This window comes from Pelodiscus sinensis, chromosome 6, assembly GCF_049634645.1.
Source record: "Pelodiscus sinensis isolate JC-2024 chromosome 6, ASM4963464v1, whole genome shotgun sequence".
Lineage (NCBI taxonomy): Eukaryota > Metazoa > Chordata > Testudines > Trionychidae > Pelodiscus > Pelodiscus sinensis.
The window spans coordinates 40,613,640-40,637,421 of record NC_134716.1 but is presented as its reverse complement, the minus strand read 5'-3'; the positions used below and the strand labels follow the sequence as shown (position 1 = coordinate 40,637,421).

At 38.8% G+C, this 23,782-nt stretch overlaps 1 protein-coding gene across 5 annotated transcripts in view; it reads left to right on the top strand.

Moving 5' to 3' along the window:
• Positions 1-23,782, top strand: part of HNRNPK (heterogeneous nuclear ribonucleoprotein K) — a 24,991-nt gene extending 1,209 nt beyond the window's left edge. For 2 of the 5 annotated variants that reach the window (XM_006135879.4, XM_006135880.4), the window contains exons 2-16: positions 1,687-1,767; positions 1,871-1,953; positions 2,816-2,913; positions 4,850-4,906; positions 6,412-6,455; positions 7,443-7,515; positions 8,382-8,495; positions 9,986-10,114; positions 11,438-11,745; positions 11,940-11,994; positions 19,799-19,849; positions 21,779-21,800; positions 21,878-21,960; positions 22,345-22,514; positions 23,263-23,782. In XM_006135879.4, the coding sequence (XP_006135941.1) occupies positions 1,905-1,953; positions 2,816-2,913; positions 4,850-4,906; positions 6,412-6,455; positions 7,443-7,515; positions 8,382-8,495; positions 9,986-10,114; positions 11,438-11,745; positions 11,940-11,994; positions 19,799-19,849; positions 21,779-21,800; positions 21,878-21,960; positions 22,345-22,514; positions 23,263-23,296 (1,287 nt within the window). In that variant the 5' untranslated portion in view covers positions 1,687-1,767; positions 1,871-1,904 and the 3' untranslated portion in view covers positions 23,297-23,782. The remainder of the gene's footprint in view (positions 1-1,686; positions 1,768-1,870; positions 1,954-2,815; positions 2,914-4,849; positions 4,907-6,411; positions 6,456-7,442; positions 7,516-8,381; positions 8,496-9,985; positions 10,115-11,437; positions 11,746-11,939; positions 11,995-19,798; positions 19,850-21,778; positions 21,801-21,877; positions 21,961-22,344; positions 22,515-23,262) is intronic. The other 3 variants (XM_075931765.1, XM_075931764.1, XM_006135881.4) reach the window with 2 other exon arrangements.

Sequence of the window (23,782 nt, the reverse complement as noted above, 5' to 3'; positions counted from 1 at the left end):
TGCCGCCTAGAAAGGCAGATCTGGAGTCACTTCGGTAGAGAAGTGCATACGATGTAACTCGGCTGCTCGGCATTTTCCTCCCCCCTGGAGCACGACGTAGTCCGCGGGCAGGTTGGGCTGTGGTAGTTCAGCCACTTGAAGCGGGACAACTATCTCAGCCGTCAGCGGGAGTGGCCAAGTCATGCGGCGGGGCTGCTCCTCTCAGCGAGTGTCCCGCTTATTGGGCGAGAGGGTTGGGGTGGCGGGCGATCCTTCCACCGCTTCGTATCGAGCGCTGCAGCTTTTGTGCCTATCCTCCGCCAGCTCATCCCGATGCGCAAAGGAGTTTTTTACCCTCACTTAAATCTCCCTTTCACCCCCTGTTGAATATAGGCTCTTATACAGCGTTTTTCGCTTGCTGTTTTAATCGTGTAATGCTTTTTGATCGCTTCTTTCTAATTTAGTACTATAGCAAGTGTGAATTACTCATACACATATGGGAGCATTCCAGTAGCCAGTGAGTAGCTCAGTCGATACAGGGTGTACCAGTGCCTAGATTACTGGGCATTCCTGGTGGTGATAGCAGCAACAGAAATGAGGCTCGAAAATCTCCCAATTACATCCCACGACCATATATTCTCAGTTTATTTGAACGTTCTGGAGTTTTCTGTTTTCCTCAATAATTGTGGAAGAAATATAGAATTGCAGGTGTATGTACTAAATCCCCTTTTTCTTATTCTTAGTTAATAGTTAATTTCAGATAGTTGATAAGTTTACAGAGGCTAGCCTGGACACTTCCCAAGTACTTGTTTATGGAATAATGCTTTTTCTGAATAGTGCCTCTGCTACTGTGAATTAATGAACTATATTTAGTTTGAGGTTAAATTCTTTTGTATTTCAGTGCTCTTAACTATTGTCCCTTCTAAATCAGCCAAACAATATTAGTGTATGCTTTCCATTTGTAGTTTAATCTTTTTAGTAAATGAATTCAAACTTCAACTTCTGGAAAAGAATATAAAGAATCTTAAACTGCCACAGTTTTTGGTGGCCTTAGAAACTATTTCTGTATGCTTTAGTTGTTGAAATGTGGCTTAAATGTGCACTGCAATGTAAATCTATTTATAGTTAATAGGATTTCAGAAATGTTTGATGGTTGTACATGTACACATGAGACTAAAATGTGTTTGTGCAGTGCTTTTCATAGTTTCCCTAAGGTAGACCTATTTATAGGCATTTAAAAGTCCTATTGAAAGTTTAAGTGGCTCATAAATTAATGTTACTAGCATTTGTCTTTGTAGTTTTCAGTAGTCTCCCCTAATTTACAGATAGTGGAAACGTACCCATGTTAGAGAGAGGCAGAAATCTGAAGTGCAAGTGTTAATGTACTGTGATAAGGATTGATTTAGCTCTTTTAATTTTAGAATTTGAAGTTCCCATTTGTTGTGTGCAAGGTTAATACAGTAATAGTGCTAACATCATGTGAACATTAAAAATAAAGGCAACACTATTTCAGTAACTATTTTAACTGAAGTGAGAACATTCAGTAGTTTGCATCTTTGTGTATAAGGCCTCACATGTCTGCATTCTAAAGAAAAACTGCTTAATAGTGTATGCAATTAAAGCTCAAGCATCAACTTAGATGTACTCTTTAAGATTGTGTAACCATGAATGAGCAAGACTAAAACTAATGTATGTTGGTTTTCATAGGCTACTGAAGCAATAGGCTGTTGGTTTTGATCCCGCCCAGAACACTTCACTTTTGCTCTGCAAGGATATATATAATACTCAGTAAGTTCTGAAAGCAGTTGTCTTTGTTCCTTTTAGCAAGATGCACAACTTATTTTTTTTTTCTGTAAAGAGTACTTGTGCTAGCCTTTTTATTCTTTGACAGGTTCCATTTACCAATCTAAAAATAAAAGGTAGTAATGGAGACTGAACCGCAAGAGGAGACCTTTACCAACACAGAGACAAATGGTAAGGATTTTAGAAGGCTAAAATTATTTACTAACTGCATTCAAAAAATTAATAAATTATTGACATACTGAATGTTTTCTAGAAAGTAGGTAGGCACTACCTCTAATGCATTGACTATAATACTTTCAGATTTCCAAAATAGTCCAATAAAGTTACAATTTGAATTTTGATTCAGCGCCTTGGTTTTGTTGTCTTGTCACTTTATACCGTGTGTTCTTGTTTAGTGTGCATGTACATTTATGTACACAGATGCTAATCAAATGACAAAATTGAGGATTTAAACTAGCTGTACACAGCTCATTGAACAGAAGCCAAGTACTAGCTAGCAGCATTGTTGCATTTTTATTTATTTAATGCTTTGCACAAAAGAACTATATGGTATGCTTTGCTTACTTAGGAAATTCTAATCCAGTAAAATTCAAAACAGTAATAATTCAGTTTTCATAGTAATTGATGCCATCTTAAGAGAATATTTGACTTGTTCCATTCCAGATTATTCCAATTGTACTCAGTAAAGGGGTTAACTTTTGAACCTTTTGGAGAAGTCCTAAATTGTATGAAAGCAACAAACTCCCAATGTTTTGCATTAAACTGTGCTTCATAGATTATAAATGATTGAAATATTAAGGCCATCAGTCTGTAAAAATCTTAATTTTACCACTGTTTTTGTATTGGGATTGTAATTTTTTTTGTTGTTGTTACCCATGTTCAGTATATTCAGCTTATGGATTTGACATTGATGTCAACTTAATAAGGCAGAGAACTTAGTCAAAAACATGTATGCGTGTAATCAAAGTGCACACATTTTGAATGTGACAGAAAGATAAATTGATGTTTGCATTCTTCCCTGATGAAACTGTAGGAAAGCGTCCTGCAGAAGATATGGAAGAAGAACAGGCTTTCAAAAGATCTCGCAACACTGATGAAATGGTAGAACTACGCATCCTGCTTCAGAGCAAAGTATGGTTTTGAAAATAAAAAATACTTGAAATATTTTACCCCATTTAAAATGTGCTAGACCAGTTATGTAGACATTCATGGCAAAGTATATAAACTTAGCGCTTGGGTTTTTATTTGTTTTTTACATCTAAAATGTAAAAAGAAAACCCTTTATTTTTTGTAATTTTTATCGTGTAACATTTTGCTCTGTTGGGAAGAACTAACATGCAGTTTAGTGGCAGAAATAGTTTCAAACTGTGTAGATTTTTAGAATAATCAAATGAAACTTCACTGGTTTGGTAGAGGGATATTAGATTGGAACTGTAATGCACTTATGGATTTTTAGTGTCTCATGTTTTAAGCCAGTAATCAAATAGTGAATTAACAGCTAAAGTACAGGCTATTTTCTGGACTTGAACTAAAAATTGGTTATTTTAAACCAAATGCTATTCACCTCAAGTAATAAAGCTGTAAATAGAACATTCATTGTTAAATTGAGATCACAGTTTTAATATAGGGGAGGAAGTTGTACCTGACCAAATCTTGATAACTCTGGGCTTCAACAGTCAAACTGTTGAATTTACCCTCATAGGAAAACAAAGAACGGTGTGGAAAAGTACAGATTAGCTCCTTAGTGGATGTAAATTTATTCTAGTTTAGGATTTGCCCATAGAGTATCTGTCTCTCTTTATCTGTGACACTTGAGGCGGCAGTACATAATGAATTTGCTATGGCTAACTCCTTAGTTCTCTCAGAAATTATCATGTAGCCATAATGATAATTTGAGCATTGATTGGTCTTGCATTTTCATGAAATGAAATGTTGTAGTAATAAAATACTGGGGTTGGGGTTTATGTTTATGTATGTGGTATTTCTAGAAGATAAATTAGTGTAGAACATTCTCAGTGTGGTATTACTTGCTACATAGTAATCAAATGATTTTAATACACCAGTCAGTATAACATATTTGATGCATTTTTGACCAGTGTTGAACATACTTATTTTGTAGACCTCTGCAAAATGATTTTGCTAATTAAAAACTTGAAATGCAGAACTAGGACTTCACTGCCCCAAAGATTGATGCTCTGGCAGTCAGTCTTCCAGTGTTTGATTTAGCGGGTCTAGTAAAGACCCGCTAAATTGAATGCTGAAGGCACCACCATCAGCTGTGGTACTCCCATGAGGAATAAGGAAAGTCAGCAGGTGTATTTCTTCTATTTACTTCCCACGGTGGGCTGCCCCAGAAGAATCAACATAAGGTTCATCTACTCCAGCTACGTTGGAGATGGAATTGTGTATCTTACACAATCATTTTTTTTCTCCGCCAGCGTAGATTTGGCCTTACTCAGTAAAGTGCCAAATTGGACCATGTTACTCAGAAAACATCTTTTTATAAGTATAACTTAATATATCATTTTAGTTCATATTTAGAATCCACAGTGTTGTGCAAAGTTAACTGAATTGTTTTTCTTTCCAAGCCAAAACATGAAACAAATTGAATAAACCGAATATGCAGGGCCCCTTCGTTTGTGTTGTCTTACAATAACTTGATTTATACTTTTCAAGAAAGCAGTAAAATTAAAATTGCTTAAGTATAATTGAGGGCAACACTTGAACTGAAGACTCTTGATTACAAGTGGTCGAGCATAGCACAGGCTAAAAGTCAAGTTTATAGTGCTGGCAATTAAGGATAAAGCTGAACAGTTTTAATCTGGCAGACATTGACCTCGACAACAAATGTTGAACCTGATAATGTTTTCAATCTGTTTTCAGTTTATGTAATTTGTCTCAATTCCTGCAGTATCGTTTAATTTGAACCTGTTTTAAAAAACTGATTCCAAAGGCGTCCAAGTGCAAAAAAAAGTTATTTAAACTTAATTTTGTGTTTTCAAAAGGAATAGTCATTGTGTGATATTTTTTATTTTATTTTATTTTATTTTATTTTTATTTTTTTCAGAATGCTGGAGCAGTGATTGGAAAAGGTGGCAAAAATATTAAGGCACTTCGTACAGACGTGAGTATTTGAGACTTTGAACTGATTTTAACAGTTCTTTCAGAACATTGCATTTAAATCTGATTTATATGCATTTCTAGAAATTGAGCCAATCAATTGTAGACCTCAGTAGTGTAGTTACAAGCCATTTGTAATGACTGTTAGAATAGATAACCTCAAGGTTTTTTAGTTTACTCAATCTGGGTTTTAATTACAGTATAATGTGGGAGGAGGTTTGTATTAAACCTCTTTGCGTTTTAACAGGATTCCTCTAAATTATACACTTTAAATGAGTTAACATCTTAATTAGAAATATTGACAGAGCTTAAAACCCTTTAATTGCATAATTTCCCATATGTGTGAATCAGTTATAGTATTACTGAAAACCATTGCAGGTGGCTGGCTTAACCCAATGATAGATGAATATTTTTAAACTTCCTTTTTTTAAAATTGTCCATCTGTTTTTACTTTTAACAGCTTGCACATGAAGCGCACAGACATTAATGTTAAGAAGATTGCATGATTTAAATATGGGTATAGAACAGCATAGAAACATTTTATTCTGTAACTTGAAAGGAGATTTTAAATGATCATGGTTTATCTACTATTCACATTTTATAGTGGGTTGACTCTTGTGATTAGACACATGTTCAATATTAATGTTCCACAAAATATATTTATAAAATTTGACATCACTTCTTAAAAAGAAATTCCGTTAGTTTACACTCTTTGTACTTGATATCGGGTATGATTTCAGCATTTTTTCTTTCTTGAAAGACACTTTGTGTTTAAAAGCAATATTTGGTAGTATATAATTTCACAGTTGGTATCAGATTTGTCTGTATATTTTTCATTAGTGTCTAAATTTTTAAATTTTGTAAACAATTATGGAAATTGTTTTTGAAAGTTATAAACCTGAAAATGGTCAGGAATCGTATGCATATTAACTGACTTCTTTGGCAGCTAGTGTTCTTTTATTGAAGGAAAATAATTTTTAAATCCAGATTATCTGGAATACTAACTTTCCCAGTTTGCCCAGGATTTCAGTAATCTGAATCTCACCAGGTTTTGTGTCTACCCTCATGAGCCAGCCTGCTACTGAAACATCGTATGCTAAAAGTAAAAAGTAGTATAGTTAGATCAAGTAACTCAGTTTTAAGGTCCATATGTTAAGCCACAGTCAATGTAGAAATCCGTTATTGTGTTAGTCTTCAGAACAACTTAAGCTTGTTTCATTAATTGAGAGTAATGAGTATAGTTTGTATTAAATTAAAATTTATTGCTTTTCCCCCTTTTCCCTCTCCTTGTTTTTTTGGCCATATATCTCCGTTGCCCATGTACTGGATCGACTTGCCCCGCGTTGCCCATCATGACGTTGGCCCATCCGCCCCTGAACGCCCATGTGAAAACCCTGGTTGGCTATGCCCAAAAATGTGCTCGTTGCCAAACGGGTGCCATACTTGACAACTTCCGATTGAATGCCCATGCCCAATGCCAACATCCACGAACGCCAATGACCAATGCAGTACAATGCCAGTGTTTCAGTCCCAGACAGCAGTGGCCCCGAGCGGTATGTCCCAACAGTTTATGCCTCACTGCCTGATTAGAAAGAGAGAAATGTATTTTATTACCTGCCTTTTATATAATTAAATAGTATCCCCTTATAGACGGTGTATTGTTTTTTTTCAAGTTTTCTGTCTTATTTTCCCCATTAAGTCTTTTTGTCACTGAACTTTTACGTGAGTTGCCCACCCAAACAATCCACTAATTTTATTTGAATGGAAGGAGCACAGCTTCAAGTGTTGCATATTCGCTGCATTGTAAATTAAATTGTTTCAAAATAGTCTCTCGCTCTGTCTTTGTGGCCCACCTTGCTCCCCCAACATTGCCTGTTCATAATTTTTTCTGATGAAATATTAACTCTCTCTGGTTCACTTTCCTTCACTTCTCATTTGTGTTGTCGTGGTTTTTTTCTTTGTTTTTTGTTTTTGTTTTGTTTTTGTTTTTTGTGTGTATGTGTGTGTGCGCGTCTCTTGCATTTGTATTTTCTTGCAGAGCCCCATTAGTAAATTCTAATTTTTAACTGGTCTCATAACCTTACTCCGAATATAATGTTCACCACTTGCATATCCCCACTTTTCCTATGAGAAGGTGTGCCAATTTTACCTATGTAATAGCGAGGATATCCTAAATTAGTGGTGGTGGGGAACACGAATATTCACTTCAACTTTCAGTTCTGCGTCAGTTTCTTGCCCACTTAATCTGAGCCCTTCCAAAAGCCCATTTTCTCTCTTGCTCTGTCTTTTGCTCTGTCTCTTGCTCTCTCTGCCTCTGCAAGACCTAATCTTAAATGTATGATGTGTATATATTGGGCATAAACAAAGATGCATGTGTTGTAAATTCAGTAAACAGGTTTACTTTAAATGGGGAATACTGTAAATTCTACTCTGTAGTAAGTTTGTTGTTGTTTTAAGTTCAATAATTATGAATGCAAAACTTACTTCTGCTTTTTCTTTTCGCCTTCTCTTTGTTACCTGGCATGTACTGCCTTTGACAGCATATTGAGTATAAGTGCGGATATTGAAACAATTGGAGAAATTTTGAAGAAAATTATCCCTACCTTAGAAGAGGTACGCCTTTTTCTTGTATTTACATCTCCAGAAATGTAGAATAAACAATATATCAAGTGGCAATTCATTTTGTGCTGTTTTTCATATGTAAATTAAACTTTTATTTCAAGGAAGTGTTGTTACAAACTTTTAGTGCCAATTTAAGAGTTTAATTTTTGTATTCAGATGGTCACAAATTATCTGCATTCTGATATATCAGGAAAAAAATGTAATTAGGTAATTTTTTTAATGGTAAGCCTTATTTACAAACACACAAATGTAAAGTAACAAATTCTAAAATGTTTCCAGTAACTAGACAAAAATGGAGCACGAAGGGCACATCTACACAGCAGGGCTAAACTTAAAATAAGCTACGCAACTTGAGCTATGATAATTGTGTAGCTTAAGTCAAAATAGCTTATTTCGATTTTTGGCGCTGTCTACACAGCAGTTATTTCCAGAGCATTCTTTGCCCCGACTTCCCTTACTCCTCATACAATGAGGGTTACAAGAGAGGGAGTAAGCAGTCCTTCAGCTCAACATGATTTTGACATTCTGTTGAAATAACTGCTTGATATAGACCTCACTATGTTATTTCGGAATAATGTCAATTACTCAGAAATAATGCTGCTGTGTAGACAACACTCCATTTTGCTTTATCAGTTCTGATGATATTGCAATTTGACCCTACTGAGTGCTGCGTAGTTATGTGATCCAAGTATAGCAAATACAGAAACATAGTTTAGCAGTTGCTGACCAGATGTAGATATTTTTAAGATCTGAAAGAATCAGGATAATGTTATGCTAAATATTTATACAAGAGTTTTAATTATATTTATTTGGCTGATCTCTTTGTGTACAAAATTTTTATGTACTTTTACCTATAGTACCAGCACTACAAAGGAAGTGACTTTGACTGTGAGCTAAGGCTGTTGATTCACCAGAGTCTGGCAGGAGGAATTATTGGTGTCAAGGGTGCTAAAATTAAAGAACTCCGAGAGGTATCATCATTTCCCTCTTCTGATCCAGTTTTGTGTTATAAGCTATTTATTATGTCTGTATTTATAGGTAGATGGGTTCCAGCATGATGGGTGCATACAGTGACTACTATTTTAGTGCTGGCAATGTGACTTACTCAGAACTGATTTCACATCAGTTTTCCATGCTAGCTCAGCAGTCTACTGGTAAATACCTTATCAGAGGATTGGTTGCAGTTGGACAGTGAGCTGGGGACAGGTGGTTATAAAGCCTGTAACTGTGGTGCCTAGTCAGTTCTGAAGCAGTAGCCGCTATCTGTGGCTACTGTGGGAGCGAATTAGCCACACTCAACAGACTAAATAGCCACATGTGGCCAGTGTGGTGGACACCATGGGCCTAGAATTTTTGGTCCACTATACAGGCAGTCCCCGGGTTACATGGATGCGACTTACGTCGGATCCCTACTTACAAACAGGGTGAGGCAACCCCGCACTAGCTGCTTCCCCCCAGCAGACCAGGGAGACGCGAAGCTAGCGCCCCCCCTCCCCCCCCCCCCGCCCCGCCCCCCAGCAGACCAGGGAGACGTGGAGCAGCTTTTCTCAGCAGACACCTCAGCTTGAGAATAAAGGACTGAGGAAAGTGAGGTGTGGGAGAATAAAACTGAGCTCTGGAGAAATGTTTGGCTAGAGTTTCCCCTACAATATGTACCAGTTCCAACTTACATACAAATTCAACTTAAGAACAAACCTACAGTCCCTATTTTGTACGTAACCCGGGGACTGCCTGTATTTCAAACATGGTGCATTTTTAATTGGATCACTTCTCCTTTTCTAAAAACTCATTAGAAAATATATTAAGTTCTTCAGCATTTTTTGATTATTTTATGAATAGATAGTATTTAAGACCATATTTTGTGTTGAATGGCATTGGCACCAATGCAAAAATTTTGGGGTATGTCGTGTTAAGTCAGTACCTAGAATGGAATTCGTCCTTAGCTTTTGGAAGGCTATGAAGAGTGAGTACCCTTTTCCTAACAACTAGTCCTACATTTGTAAAACTATTAACTTCTTAGAATATTCTAGTGTTCTTCGTTATTTTTCACACACTGTTGCTTGGTTTTAAAAAACAAAGCCTAAGATCCTTTTATCTTTGTTTTTGAAAGGATGCTGAATATTTAAAAGTGTGTGTGTGTGTGTGTGTGTGTGTGTGTGTGTGTGTGTGTTAAATCTTATCAGTCTTGAGTTGTTCTATAATTGAAAGGTGAGAGGGGAAATTTTCGTCAGTTTGTGCATTTGACAGTGTTGTGTAGAATCATTTTCAGATGTTTGCAGTGGAACTCAGGAACAAAATGTAGTATCCAAAACTACTAAAAATTGACTAGGCGAAGTTGACTGTATTGTTTTTATTTTATTTGTGTGTTTTTTATATATATATGTAGTGTTACTTTCCTCTGTAAGCTATTAAAGCTGTGCTAAAATATTTCTAGTTGAAATGTTTTGTTTTTGTTTAACAGAACACTCAGACCACCATTAAACTTTTTCAAGAGTGCTGTCCTCATTCCACTGACAGAGTGGTGCTTATTGGTGGAAAGCCTGATAGAGTTGTGGAATGCATCAAGATTATCCTGGATCTTATATCAGAGGTGACATGTTTTTAGATTGATTGATTAATTTAAAAAATCCTTATTTTGTTTGTAAGGGCCTAGATGCCTTCATGATAGAGGTGTATGGCATGATAGTTTTTTTTCAATTCTAGCATATGGCAATTTATAATCAAAAACAACTATTGGACAATTTGTGGTCTGTATTTAAATAAGCTTCAGGCCAATTCTAGAAAACACTCTGTTTACAATTTTAAAAAAAGCATTGTTTCCACAAAAAGACAGTTTTCCCTTTTTCTTGTAAATTGAATGGGGATGAAAGAAAATCAGGAAAGAAATGGGCACAGAAACTGAATTGCTCTCCTATCCTTGAATAGTGCCTCCAGCAAAGTTGAAATTCATAAGGATAGAGTAAAGCAAAATACAGGACTAACAAGATGGTTTTAGATGATGAGCTTTCGTGGGCCAGACCCACTTCCTCAGATCAAATAGTGGAAGAAAATAGTCACAACCATATATACCAAAGGATACAATTTTAAAAAATGAACACATATGAAAAGGACAAATCAAATATCAGAACAGAAGAGGGATGGCGGGCGGGGGGGGGAGGTAACCGCATCCCCCTTCTGTTCTGATATTTGATTTGTCCTTTTCATATGTGTTCATTTTTTTAAATTGTATCCTTTGGTATATATGGTTGTGACTATTTTCTTCCACTATTTGATCTGAGGAAGTGGGTCTGGCCCGTGAAAGCTCATCTAATAAACCATCTTGTTAGTCTTTAAAGTGCTACATAGTCTGGTGTAGCTGAAGCAAAATACAGGGCTAACACGGCTACATTTCTATCACTATTCCATAAGGATAGTAAGGCTGTTGTCTACACCTGAGAGCTTGTAGCGGTGCAATGCAGCTCCACCACTATAAGATCTCGCCCAGTGGCTCTGTGCCAACAATTGACTTCTCCTGTTGACATAATTAATCCAACCCCAGTGAGAGAAGCGTTCCTGGTGATGTGACACTGCACACTAGTACTTATGCTGGCATAATTTGTCATTAATTGGGGTGGAATATTCACGCCTCTGAGTGACATAAAAGTTTTTTGCTAACGTAAGTGGTAGTATAGACAGCCTAATAGGGGAAGTTCATGCTTAACTGCTTCTTTTCCTGTTCTGTGGATAAACTGAGGACATAATTTTCCAGGATTGCTAAAAGTGCTCTTCAGAAGCATGGTACTTGAAGTTTACATGGATGACTTTCAAATTTTTTAAATTAGCAGTTGAAAGTATTGTTATACTTTTGTGTATTATGCAGAGGTATATTAATTGACAGTCAAATGCAAATTGGTTGCTCTTTTTTTTATATTAGTCTCCGATCAAAGGACGGGCACAGCCATATGATCCAAACTTCTATGATGAAACATATGACTATGGTGGCTTCACGATGATGTTTGATGATAGAAGGGGACGTCCTGTTGGATTTCCAATGCGTGGAAGGGGAGGTTTTGATCGAATGCCTCCTGGTCGTGGTGGGCGTCCCATGCCTCCATCAAGAAGAGATTATGATGACATGAGCCCTCGCAGAGGACCCCCTCCACCTCCTCCAGGTCGTGGTGGCAGAGGCGGTAGCAGAGCTCGTAATCTTCCTCTTCCTCCTCCTCCGCCTCCACGTGGCGGGTGAGTTGTGCTAAGATGTATACAATCATTCTAAAGAGTAAAGGTACCCAATTCCTTTTTGAGCTTCTAGTTTTTGTTGCAAATGATCAATCTGAGTATTTTTGAACAAAAATTTGACCTTACAGAAGTGGAAAATACTTAATTACATGCCATTTCTCTCTCCTTCCCTTTCCCCCTCCCTCTCCCCATTGTAGCGATCTTATGTCTTATGACCGGAGGGGAAGACCTGGAGACCGTTATGACGGAATGGTAAGGATTTTAATTTGTATGGTAGCTTAATATTGTGTATTCACAAACAAAAATTTTGTTCTCCTTCAATAATTGCTACTTCAAATACCAGCTTGGGGAAGAGGGTGTTTTTTCAAAGCTCTAGAGAACAGGGACCTATGAGAACAGTACAAATGGATCTCTTCAATCAAAAGGACATTTATAACTCAGGCTAGAAAGAGCATACACTACTGCTTCAGACACTGTGTTTTCCTGATCTTGTATCTTGTGCTCTTGTTACTTCACTAGCTCCCTATTTTGTCTTGTGGTCTATTAGCACCCCAAGTGGTCACATGACCTTGAATGGTCCTCTAAAATATGTGCTAGATCATCTTAGATCTTGTAGTTAGCTGCGATGCTCTACAGCCTTGTCTATTCAGGGAAACTTATAGTGGCACAGCTGTACTGATGTTCATGTACAGCTACTCTGTGCTGACTCTTGTCTGCACAATTAAATCATATAAATGAGTAACATGGCCAATAGCATTATGCATATCTTGCCTGAAAGTGTTCCTTACAGAGCAATATAATATGTATGATGCCAAAATCTAAAACTCTTCCTTTTCTTTCTTTGGCATCGCATATTTGAAGCTTCTGGAACTTATCATGACCTCAGAAAAAGGTGATGGTGTGCTCTTCTGATTTAAGGTTGGGTTCATTATCTGAGAGAGGCTCTCAATCTAAGAATGATTGAGTTAAAAGTCAAACCCTTTATGAGCATTCAGATTACTTGTTGCTTTCCATTCTAGTGTTGTTGGAGCCTGCTGCAGATGTTGCACACTTGACCACCAGTGCAAGTCTGAGGTGTCATTTTCCACTTTTCTGCAGGTTGTCACCTATCCAGGTTACTTTGAGGAATCATGTTTTTTTCACTAGATTCCTTTTTCCTCTGGATTTGAGAGTTCAGATAAATCCAGGAAGTACCCAGACTTCAGATCAATCTATACTCCAATCAGAATTTATAAATTTGATTCATGTTGGCTTCTTCATATCTTTTGTCTCTAAATATACCCACAAACATCTAGGTCCTTATTTAAATTAGGAAAGATTAGACTTCTGATTTTTATTTTTATTTTTTAAACTGGTGATTTTGAATTTTGCTATTAAGTATGTGCTCTGGCAGCCTTTTTCAAGAGTCGTCTTCTGTCCCTTGCAGTTTGTCAGATTCTGTCGATGAAGTTCGTTTGTTTTATGGTGACAAGGAGTCTAATGAATTCAGGACAAGAGTCCACAGAGAATCTAAATCTGTGTGTCTACCCTGATAAGTTAAGATCTTTTGTATAAGTAAATCATCTCTCTCCTTGTCTAGCAAGCAAGGATTGAAGAGTTTGTTGAAAAGGCTTCTCTCTCTACTCTTAGAAACTTTGTAATACTGATTCTTTCCTTTATTAGATCTTCTCTTCTATTATCTTGAACATGTCAATTCTAATGTTACCTGATTACTGAATTAGTGATAAGGCAAGGTTGAGCATAAACAGTCAATCTTTGAGTGTTTGTTTCCATTGCTTCAACATTAGATGATGGTGAGTTGAGGCAGTTTTAAGGGTTCTTGAGTAGGATGTCAGAAACCATGGAATTAGGAGTAGACTTCAATGGTATCTACTGATATTTTGTAATCTAGTGAGAACAATGCAGTCTTCCACTCTTAGTGACATATGACTGGAATCTGCTACATCTTTGGTTCATCCCTGCATCCATAATTGGATGTTAAATTTTGATAAATCAGCTAATTGAGTAGTTGATGGCATTTCTCAATCAAGAAGGCGGGGTGCTTGCTATCCTACTGCACCTCTCCCTTTGAAATGTACAGGAGCCACCTGTGGCTCTTGTATATTTCAAAGGGAGAGAGGCAGTGGAAACCCATGCAGGTGGCTCTCGTACGTTCCAAAGGCAGAGGAGCAGCAGTGGGACCAGTGCGAGTGGGACTGTTTCAATCCCTGCTTGTGACATTTTCTTGCTGCACTTCTACTTCCCCTGGTCCCCCTTTCCCCCCAGCTTAAAAGACCGTTCCTGCCCCAGCACGCGCTCGTGCTGCCTACCTTGCTTACATGTCTTTGAGGCTATGTCTAGACTGCCAAGAGGAATACAGGGATGCCAAAAGAACATGTCCGCTTTTTCAGAAACTGTTCTGAAAAAGCGCATGTGTTCTTTGGATGCGGCAGAGCTTTTCCAGATACCTTCGGTATCATGGAAAAGCTCTACAGTCTAGAGAGAGCCTAATAGAGGTGACACAGGTTCAGGGGAGCAACTAGTTGAGTTTCTACCACCTGACCTAGCAGTCAATTAGTTGCTTACATCCCTCATCCATAATGCCTTTGGTGAAATGCGAATAATTTTTATCAAATCCTCTATATGGCTTTTGCATATTCCTTTTTCTAGCCAATTCCTGGAAAAAGCTGGAGCAAACGAAATTAGGAAGAAAGGCTTAGTCTTTGGCTATTAGGCATTAGATTTTTCTATTTTCAAGGTTATAATTGTGTCTTGAGTGTTTATATCTGTAATCTTCTGTATGATTTAAAGGAAAAAAACCTAAATACTCTTGAGTTAGTTGTAGAGGAGAGTGGGAGGAGTGGAGTCATTTGGGGTGTCAGGGAGATGAATCTGAGGCAACTCTGATCTAAGGTATGCTCTACTCTATTGGCTGAGTCAGAAAACTCAAGGAAGGCAAGTACCTGTTATGATAGGAAGTTAAAATGCCCCTATGTAATAGGGCAATAGAAGTTGCTAATAATTAAAGAGCTGGATGGAAAAGATGACAGGAAATATTGCATTCAAGCCAACTTTTATTGAGATTTCCTTCAGTTGTTTGGTGACCTAAGCTCCCCTCAGAACAAATGCTTCTCAAGACTTGAGAATGCATTGTCCGGTTGGAGCAGCCCCGAGATGGAGTTGCTGCTCCAGCCCTGCTGGAATGGTGACCTCCCCCTATTTCCCTTTAATTAGGTAACTGGTTAAACATAATGTTTAACTGGTTAACCAATTTAAATGGGATTTTATATCCCTGACAGAAATCAGTTCACTTCTCTTCATGTTATAACTTTTATTCGCTTTCATATATACAGATTGGGATCCATTTCCTGTTTAGGGCCAACAAAAATTCTGAGAGCCCAGCAACCTCAATTGTGTACAGGTGTTTAAGAAGTGTGAGTGTACGTAAAATACAAAGAGGCTGCTCCAGTAGAAGTAATGATACCTAAAAGCATAATATTTTCCCAGCTACCTTCACTACAGGAAAGGACAATTCTGTGGCAGTATGTCTGAGACTTAGCAAAACCAATATGAATATAGATAGAAATGTAGCCATGAAAAGGCCTTCTTCAGAAAGTAGGATCACATTTTATATAGATCAGATTTCTTGAAAGGTATGTTTTTCTGATACAGAGCAGGAAAAGCTCTAGTAATCAGATGCCATGTAGCTGGATGGAAGTGAAACACATCAACATACCTGTTTTTTCTTTCATCTTACTGGTAAAAGGAAAAAAGTGGCAGTCATACTATTCTCTTATCTCCAACTTATACTCAGCAATTTTGGTGTCAACATTTCCTACATTAGTTCCAACTGTCTTGTCTTAGAACCCTAAGTCTTTTCTATCCGGACAGAAGATAAATGGACATTTGGGTTATGAAATTTGCCTGACACTGTAGAAACCATTATGAGTCTCCTAGATCCTGAGAAGGGAACATGTGACTTTAGAAGGAAATGTTGTGGCAGGTTTTTTTGTTGTTTGGTTCCTCTCACTTAAAATCTTATTAAATTGGAATATTCAGGAAGTCTGTTTTCTCGGTTAATAGCTATCATATATTGTGTGGTGGTTGTGGGGTTTTGTGTTTTTTTTGGGGGGGGGGGGGAGCAGGCCAGCCCTATAACCTTCCTTGTGAAGAAATTTCATAAGTGACCAATTTATACTATGTCTTTAGTTAAATGCTGTTAGATGTTGTATTTGAATCTAGTCCATTGTCTTTTAGGCCTCTAGAGCAGAGCTATTCAACATGCGGCCCACAGTGTGGTTTGAGTTTACGCAGGGCGCAACGTAGAGCCCACGGGTGGGATCCTTTGAATGTGGCCTCCACTGGGAACCTGCTCCACAAGTCAGGGTTAGCACATCTCCCAGGCGGGGTGAGCACTGAAAGACACAAGCGGATGGGCTGGCTAGAACAGATGGGTACAGGGTGTTGGCGTTTCTAGCCCCCAGGGAGGAGGTGCTGGGAGCACTGGAGCATTGTGGGAAGTGCTTTGTATTCATGCCTGTCAGTGTGAAAGAAGCTATTTGCATATATTTTCGCTTGTATATGCAGCCACACTTAAGTTGCAGCCCTCAGCATGTGCTGTGAGTATTATTGTGGCACCCGAAGCATGCAAAGTAGAGTAGCCCTGCTCTAGAGCAATGTGACTGCCGCAAGCCCACCCTGGTAAGCTGTGTATGAGCCCACACCGCTTTAGGTAAAGTGTCTGTAGCCACAGAGTGTCTCTCAATGTTGGCTGTGGTTCACCATTTCCAGACTAGGGGAACTGAGATTCCGTGGCACAGGCCAATCAGTGGTTTACTTGGGTGGGCCTGTGGCCCAGTTTGAGAACCCCTGCTCTGCAATTTCATTGCATTGTGACCCCCTTCTGACAACAAAAATCACTTCACAAACCCTGGAGGGGGCTCTGCAGCCTGAGCCCACCCGAGCCTCACTAGTGATGTTAGCATATAGTTGAGTAAACAGTTAACCCAGTGGTTCCCAACTGCCAGACAAGTGCCGGGCTGCGGCATATGTCATGCTAGAATCGAGCAGCAGGAGCTTGGGGGGGACAATTGCTGGCTCAGGCCTGGCAGCAGGAAGCAACTCTTGAGGACTCTGGGGCCAGGCTCCGGGCTGGATTCCCGAACCCCAGCAGGGACTGCTGCGTGGCCCCCCAGATCCTGGGCTGCAGCCAAGAAGAGGACTCTCCAGCCTAGCCAGGGCTTAGCTCCTGCCCCAGGGGGCACAGTGCTTGGGAGCAGGTAAGAGACAACCCCGTCTATCCCCCAGGAGCAGGGCCCCTGAGTTTGCAGGGGGAGAGTTTGGCCCCAGACTGCTCCCAACAGTGCTGGCTGTGATCACTGCCTGGGGCCCAGCATGTGTGGGAGGAGGGGAGCCAGCCATGGGGGGGAGGGGGAGAATGAAGAGGGGCAGATGAGGGGGGACAGGGATGTTTGGGGCAGGAGGGGGATGCAAGAGTTGCTGAAGGGAAGGTGGGAGGATTCAGGGGTGACTTGAGGCAGATGGGAGTAGGGGTGCAATGGAGGGGAAATGAGGAGGGGGTCCAGAGAGGGAAGGGGGGTGCAGGTAGGGGAGGCTGGAGGGAAATTATGGGAGCAAGAGTAGCATGGCTGGGGAAGGAGGGAGCATAGGGCAGAGGTTGTACAGGAGAGGGGAAGATAGTGTCAGCTCCCCCACCCCATATGGCAAGAGGTGGAGAGGGCAGAGGTGACTGATAGTAGCACTTGGGGGCACCAGCTCCTATGCCCCTGACACAATTTTACTTGCTGAATAGGGTATCCCTTCCTGTGCCGGGCTGTCCCACCCAGCAGCCAGAGGGGAATTCTGTTAATTTTTTTTAGAGTTGTAGATATCTGAAACACTGATCCGTTATAACATGTATTGTGTGAGTACAGATGCAATGTAAAATAACATGTTACCTCTTTAAATTACCATAATAAATATGCAAATAAAACGTTACCCGTCTGCCAAAAGTTTATAAATTGGCTTTCCTGTCTCCTGTTTAAAATAGGTTGGGAACCACTGGATTAATCAGTAAGCCCAGTCTTTATTGGTTAATCCTATCAACTACACGCACTCCAGCCCCCCTCCCCTCCTCTTGCTGCCTTTAATAGAGAGACAGCAGTGTAGGATAGCAGGAGGCTCCCCAGGAGTGGGGCCAGTGTGCCCTGGCTCCTGGCCCTGCATACCAAATGATCACTGCCTTTACTAGCATAGATACAGTCAAGCTGCCTTAAGGGTGCCACTAATGACGGTAAGAACAATGGGGAATGGTGGTCTTTTTCAAACAAGGCATTTTGTTGATGGCAGCTTTGCTCTAGTCTGCTTATCTATACCAATTTTTTTAATGCCCCAATAAGTTAATTGCCAACAAAGTAAAGTTTAGTGTGATTGTTAATTATTAGTGTAGCTGTTCCCTGGATATTAATTCCATGCTATAGATGATTAGTTTTTGGTCCTAAAACACAGGGTACAGAGGAGTTACTTGTAGAAGGTTATTCATGAGGCTCTGCAGAAGGAGGATGTAATACAGAGCGATATCACTGCTTATGCGGCAAGGAGTCCTGTGGCGCCTTATAGACTAACCGAAGTGTTGGAGCATAAGCTTTCATGGGCAAAGACCCACTTCGTCAGATGCATGTAGTGGAAATTTCCAGAGACAGGTATAAATATGCAGGCCAGAATCAGGCTAGAGATGACAAGGTGGATCCAATCAGGGAGGATGAGGCCCAGTTCTAGTAGCTGAACTGGAGGTGTGAATAGCAAGAGAGGAGAAGCTGCTTTTGTTGTTAGCTAGCCACTCACAATCTTTGTTTAATTCTGAGTTGATTGTCAAACTTAAAGATGAACTGTAGCTCAGCAGTTTCTCTTTGAATTCTGGTCCTGAAGTTTTTTTGCTGCAGGATGGCTACCTTTAGATCTGCAATTGTGTGTCCAGGGAGATTGAAGTGTTCCCCTACAGGTTTTTGTATATTGCCATTCCTAATATCTGATTTGTGTCTATTGGGGTGTGGTGTGTTTTTTTTTTTTTTTTTTTTTTTTTTTTTACACGTGGGACTGTCCAGTTTGGCCGATGTATACAGCAGTGGGGCATTGTTGGCACATGATGGCATATATTACGTTAGTGGACGTGCAGGAGAATAAACCAGTGACAGTATGGCTGATCTGGTTAGGTCCTGTGATGGTGTTGCTGGTGTATAGATGTGGGCAGAGTTGGCACCGAGGTTAGAGTTAGAGTTGTTATGGTGCGGTGTATAGTTGCTGGTGAGAATTATGCTTCAGGTTGGCGGGTTGTCTGTGGGTAAGGAGTGGCCTGCCTCCCAAGGCCTGTGAAAGCGAGGGATCTAACTCAGGAACCAATCCATGCAACAAACCTCGGTGCCAACTCTGCCCACATATATACAATATATATACACAGAGCGGGTACTGAAGAAAAGAACTCTGTAACCTTGAAATCTTCTCTTTCACCAACAAAGCCTGGGCCCAATAAAACATTACTTCACCCTGCTTATTTCTATGAGTAGGGATACTAACAAAAGGAAAGTGCATTTCCTCTGCAAAAAGGAGAGCTCCTTAGCTTTCCCCTTTTGATTATTCTTCACCTACTATTGAAATGAGGGGTCGTTAGGTTAATCTTAAAAGCACAATGTTTTGATGCTTGGTGGTAACTTCTGACAATAGGTGGTAACGCTACCTCAGAGTGCCCTATGTGTTGGTTGCATCCTTAAAGGGAAAATCTGTTCCTTCTAAAAAAACACAGAAGAGATGAGCCATTTGAGTAAAGTAAAGGAGAAGTAACTCTGCAGAGGGCTTATGTTCCACTTGCCAGAATTTTGAGAACAAAATGATTCTCTTTTCCATTTTGTATCCATACTGGGGGCGGGGGGAGAGAGAACAAGGGGTGTTCCCTTATACACCTCATGAGTGTACATGTGGACACATCTTTGCTTGGTTAGCTATGGGTCCGCTTGAGCACATGGACTCAGATATGTTCTCTTGTTCCCCTTCTCTCCCTTTTTACCATGTCCTTTCTCACAAGATGATGCAGTGTCATGTGGATGCCTGTGATGACATACAACCACCAGAATTGGTGAGTGAGCTGCTGCTTTCCCTTTTTACTGTGGTCTGCTTTAATCGCTGCTTGACAGAGTGCTTTTTTAGCCAATTAAGAATGTCCTCAGACAGAAGGACATTGAGCAATTCTTCTGTTAAGTACAGCCCGTGACAGGTTATACATGAACTATGAAGTTTTAAAAATCTGCCATTTAGAGATATGGCTACAGAGTTATACCCATTTACTTTTTGTTGGACATCTTTCACATGCCCATTTCTTGAGAACAAGTGCTGGTGTTGAGATTTTTAGTACAATCCCCCAGGAGAAGTTAAAATCCCAGAGCAGAACTGTGCAGAGGCCTTGTCAAAGAAGAAAATGGTAAAGAGACTCTGTTGTTGTTTCAATAGCTTGCTTTTTAGATCCACTCTCCCCTTTGCCCCTTTTGTTTAGTCCTGCACATTTGGTCTATGAGGTTGGTGGTATTCTACCACCTCCTCATCTGCTGCTTTGCCAAAATTTCCATTAAACAGTATAGATCTGCTGAGGCATTGTATTCTAACCAGTTATTGATAAGAGACTGGATTTATCCTGCTAAATTTTAATATTAAATTGTTAAAATTGAGTTATTACATACAATTCTGGATATACATCATATCAGATATTCAGGGTATGCATGGTTCAGTCTATAGCTTTTGCAGTGTTTGAACAACTAGAACATAAAATCATAGCTTTGAAGCCCTGTACAGTAGCTTTCATTCTCCTTTCTTTTTGTGCTTTACTGTAAGTTCTGCTGCATTGATAACTAAATAACATGATTACACCATATTGGTTGCTTAGGAACAGATGATTAACTGAACGGTTGGCTCTTAATGGCTTTCTTTTTGGCATAGTCCTCAAAGAGCCAGGGTAGCAGTTTAATGTAAGATTATTTGAAGAAGCAACTTAATTAAAAATTCTTCAAATGAATAACCATTGTGCATGTTACCATATTTATGACTAATATTCTGAATTACAATTTGAATGTTAATAAGTATCCAAAGCAAGTTAGTTTTCTGCATGAAAAAGGAGGCTAAGGGGTTACATGTGATAACACAGAGGAACCAGTTAACATGTATTTAATCAGGAAAACAACTAAGTAAAGCACTATACACATTAAGTGGCTTCTATAGGAGCAGTGCTCTGATTCTTTTTAGCATGCTCCTATCCTGGATTGATGGGGAGGATCATGTTGGGGCTAGGTACTGAGGGTAACCTTTTTAAAGCACTTCTTTACATTTTCCACTTGCTTTTGCCTAAACCTAGGCACAGTGAGCAGAGAGGGCTTAGATTATCTGTAAACTCCAGAAAGTCACATATGAGGGCTAGGAAAATGTTGTGAAACCTGAGCTGTTGTCAAACCAAGTAATTTTAGTAACTTTGAAATGCTGAGCTTTTTGAGTCCTAAATTATTATCTTATGTTTGTAGATCATTACAGTAAGATGTCTACTTGATGGCACATCTAAATGCCACTATTAATTAACATTCTTTTTGTTAACTTGCGTATGCGTATTCATATTCTTCGTATCATAGCTTTCTCATTTCTAGATATTTCTGCTGAAATAGGGCGGAGGTACATGGTCTGGGAAGATTGTGCAGAGCTATTGTTTTCTTTTGTGATGTTTTGCACACAATGTGGTTAATCCTCAAGTGGTATGTCTACACAGCAAAGACCAGCTGACTTGGAATTGTGCTAAGGAGCTTATTTCATGTTTTCTGTAGACTTACAGAACGGTAAAACAGCTGCACAGCAAGGATCCTGAGTCAACTGGTATAAGCCCAGCCACAGGTTTCTTGCTCTGTAGATATATCCAAAGTTAACAGTTCAACACCTTTAATGAGTACTTAAGTACATTTGCTACAAAAGTTGATCTATTCTGAATGCTTAATTAAGAACACAATCTGCCTTTTTTCTTTTTTTCCTATAGTTTGAGGGTGGATCTGGATATGGTAAGTTTATATTTATACATTTTACACACGATTTAATGTTTAGTATTATAAGGACTTGATGCATACGTTTAAATCAGACTATTCTTATGCAGGGGGTCGCGGATCATATGGTGATCTCGGTGGACCCATCATCACAACACAAGTAACAATTCCCAAAGATGTAAGTAATTGTTTCTTTTTGTAATAGCTTTCTAAAACACCTTCCCCAAATTGTACAAATAAATCAGAAATATTCAGATGCTTATTTTTATTTCTTCTACACATTATTCAATGTTCATTTTGTCCCTTCATTTTACAGAAATAACTTTCAGTATAACAAATATTTTATTGATCTTGAGACATGAAAATAAACTAGTCACTTGATTTTTTTTTTTTCTTGGCTTAGTCTATTTGATTTTTCTCACAATAATGTGGACAAATGTTCATGGCCTGGAGGGAGTAATTTTCACTGGCACTCTTAAAAATTGTATTTATGACAGTAATACCTTGAATTTTGTAACTGCTTTTACAGAGATTATATTAAAATGTTAAATGACTTTTCTAGTTGGCTGGATCTATTATTGGGAAAGGAGGTCAGAGGATCAAACAAATACGTCATGAATCGGGGGCTTCGATCAAAATTGACGAACCTTTAGAAGGCTCAGAAGACCGGATAATAACTATTACAGGCACACAGGACCAGATACAGAATGCACAGTATTTACTGCAAAACAGGCAAGTTGAAGTTTTAATGTTGCAGTCCCACTTAATTATAAAGTTGTTATCAATTTATATGATTTAGCTTTTAGAATGCAGAGTTTTAAAAATAACTGTTAGGATCTAATTTCTACCCTTGGTAGTTTTGCCTTTATTCTCTTTTGTTCTCCATTCTTACTAAAATGAAGACACCCTCAAAACTAATCTTGCTGGAAGACGCCTTAACCAAGCAGTCCTCTCATTTCTCTGGTGAAAACTGCTGCAAAAACTACTTGTAATAAATTTATATAGAGCCTGTAGAAAATATAGAAGATTTCAGTGGATGTTGGTCTAGTTCTGTGTGGAAGACTAGTGATTTTGTTGTTTTTAGATAACTAAATCGACAACAAATCGCAGTCTGCCATATGGCACAGGCCATGCCTCTACAGGACAAGTTGAAAACGATTGGTGCTGTTAATGCAGCATTTCACACCTTACTGGCATTACCTTGTCTTTTCTGCCAAGTATTAACAGCTTTAGATTTAATTTGCTTAATTTTTCTGTCTTAACATGTTGGCTAACTAGTAAATATTTTGTAATATTTGATTTGAATGTTGACTTTAGAGTAACTACTAATGCTGAAACATGAATTTAACCTTTAGTCTTTAAAAAAATATGAAAGTGTTTTTAGAACTTGTAATTTTGATTAATTTTAAAATGTCTAAATATTGATGCACGATATGTTCAACCATTCTAATACATGCTTTTTTTTCTTTTTCTTTTATAGTGTGAAGCAGTATGCAGATGTTGAAGGATTCTAATGCAAGATATTTTTTCTTTTTTATAGTGTGAAGCAGTATTCTGGAAAGTTTTTCTAAGACTAGTGAAGAACTGAAGGAGTCCTGCATCTTTTTTTTTTATCTGCTTCTGTTTAAAAAGCCAACATTCCTCTGCTTCATAGGTGTTCTGCATTTGAGGTGTAGTGAAATCTTTGCTGTCCACCAGATGTAATGTTTTAGTTCCTTACAGATATTTGGGGAGGGAAAGCGGGTGGTGCAAAACTAACATTGGAATTTTGAAACAGCAGCAGAGAGTGGTTTTTATTTTGTTAGTTGGTGGTAATCCTGTAATGTTTTTCTGTAACTGTTGTGAACACCCTGCTTTATGTACACTGTATTTTTTTTGAAAGGGGAGACTATTAGTAGTCCACATTCATGTTCCTGGCATTCATTCAGAGCAGTGTGCAGAATGTAATGCTCTTTTGTAAGAAATGTTTTATGATTTTTAAAATAAATTTAGTAAATCTA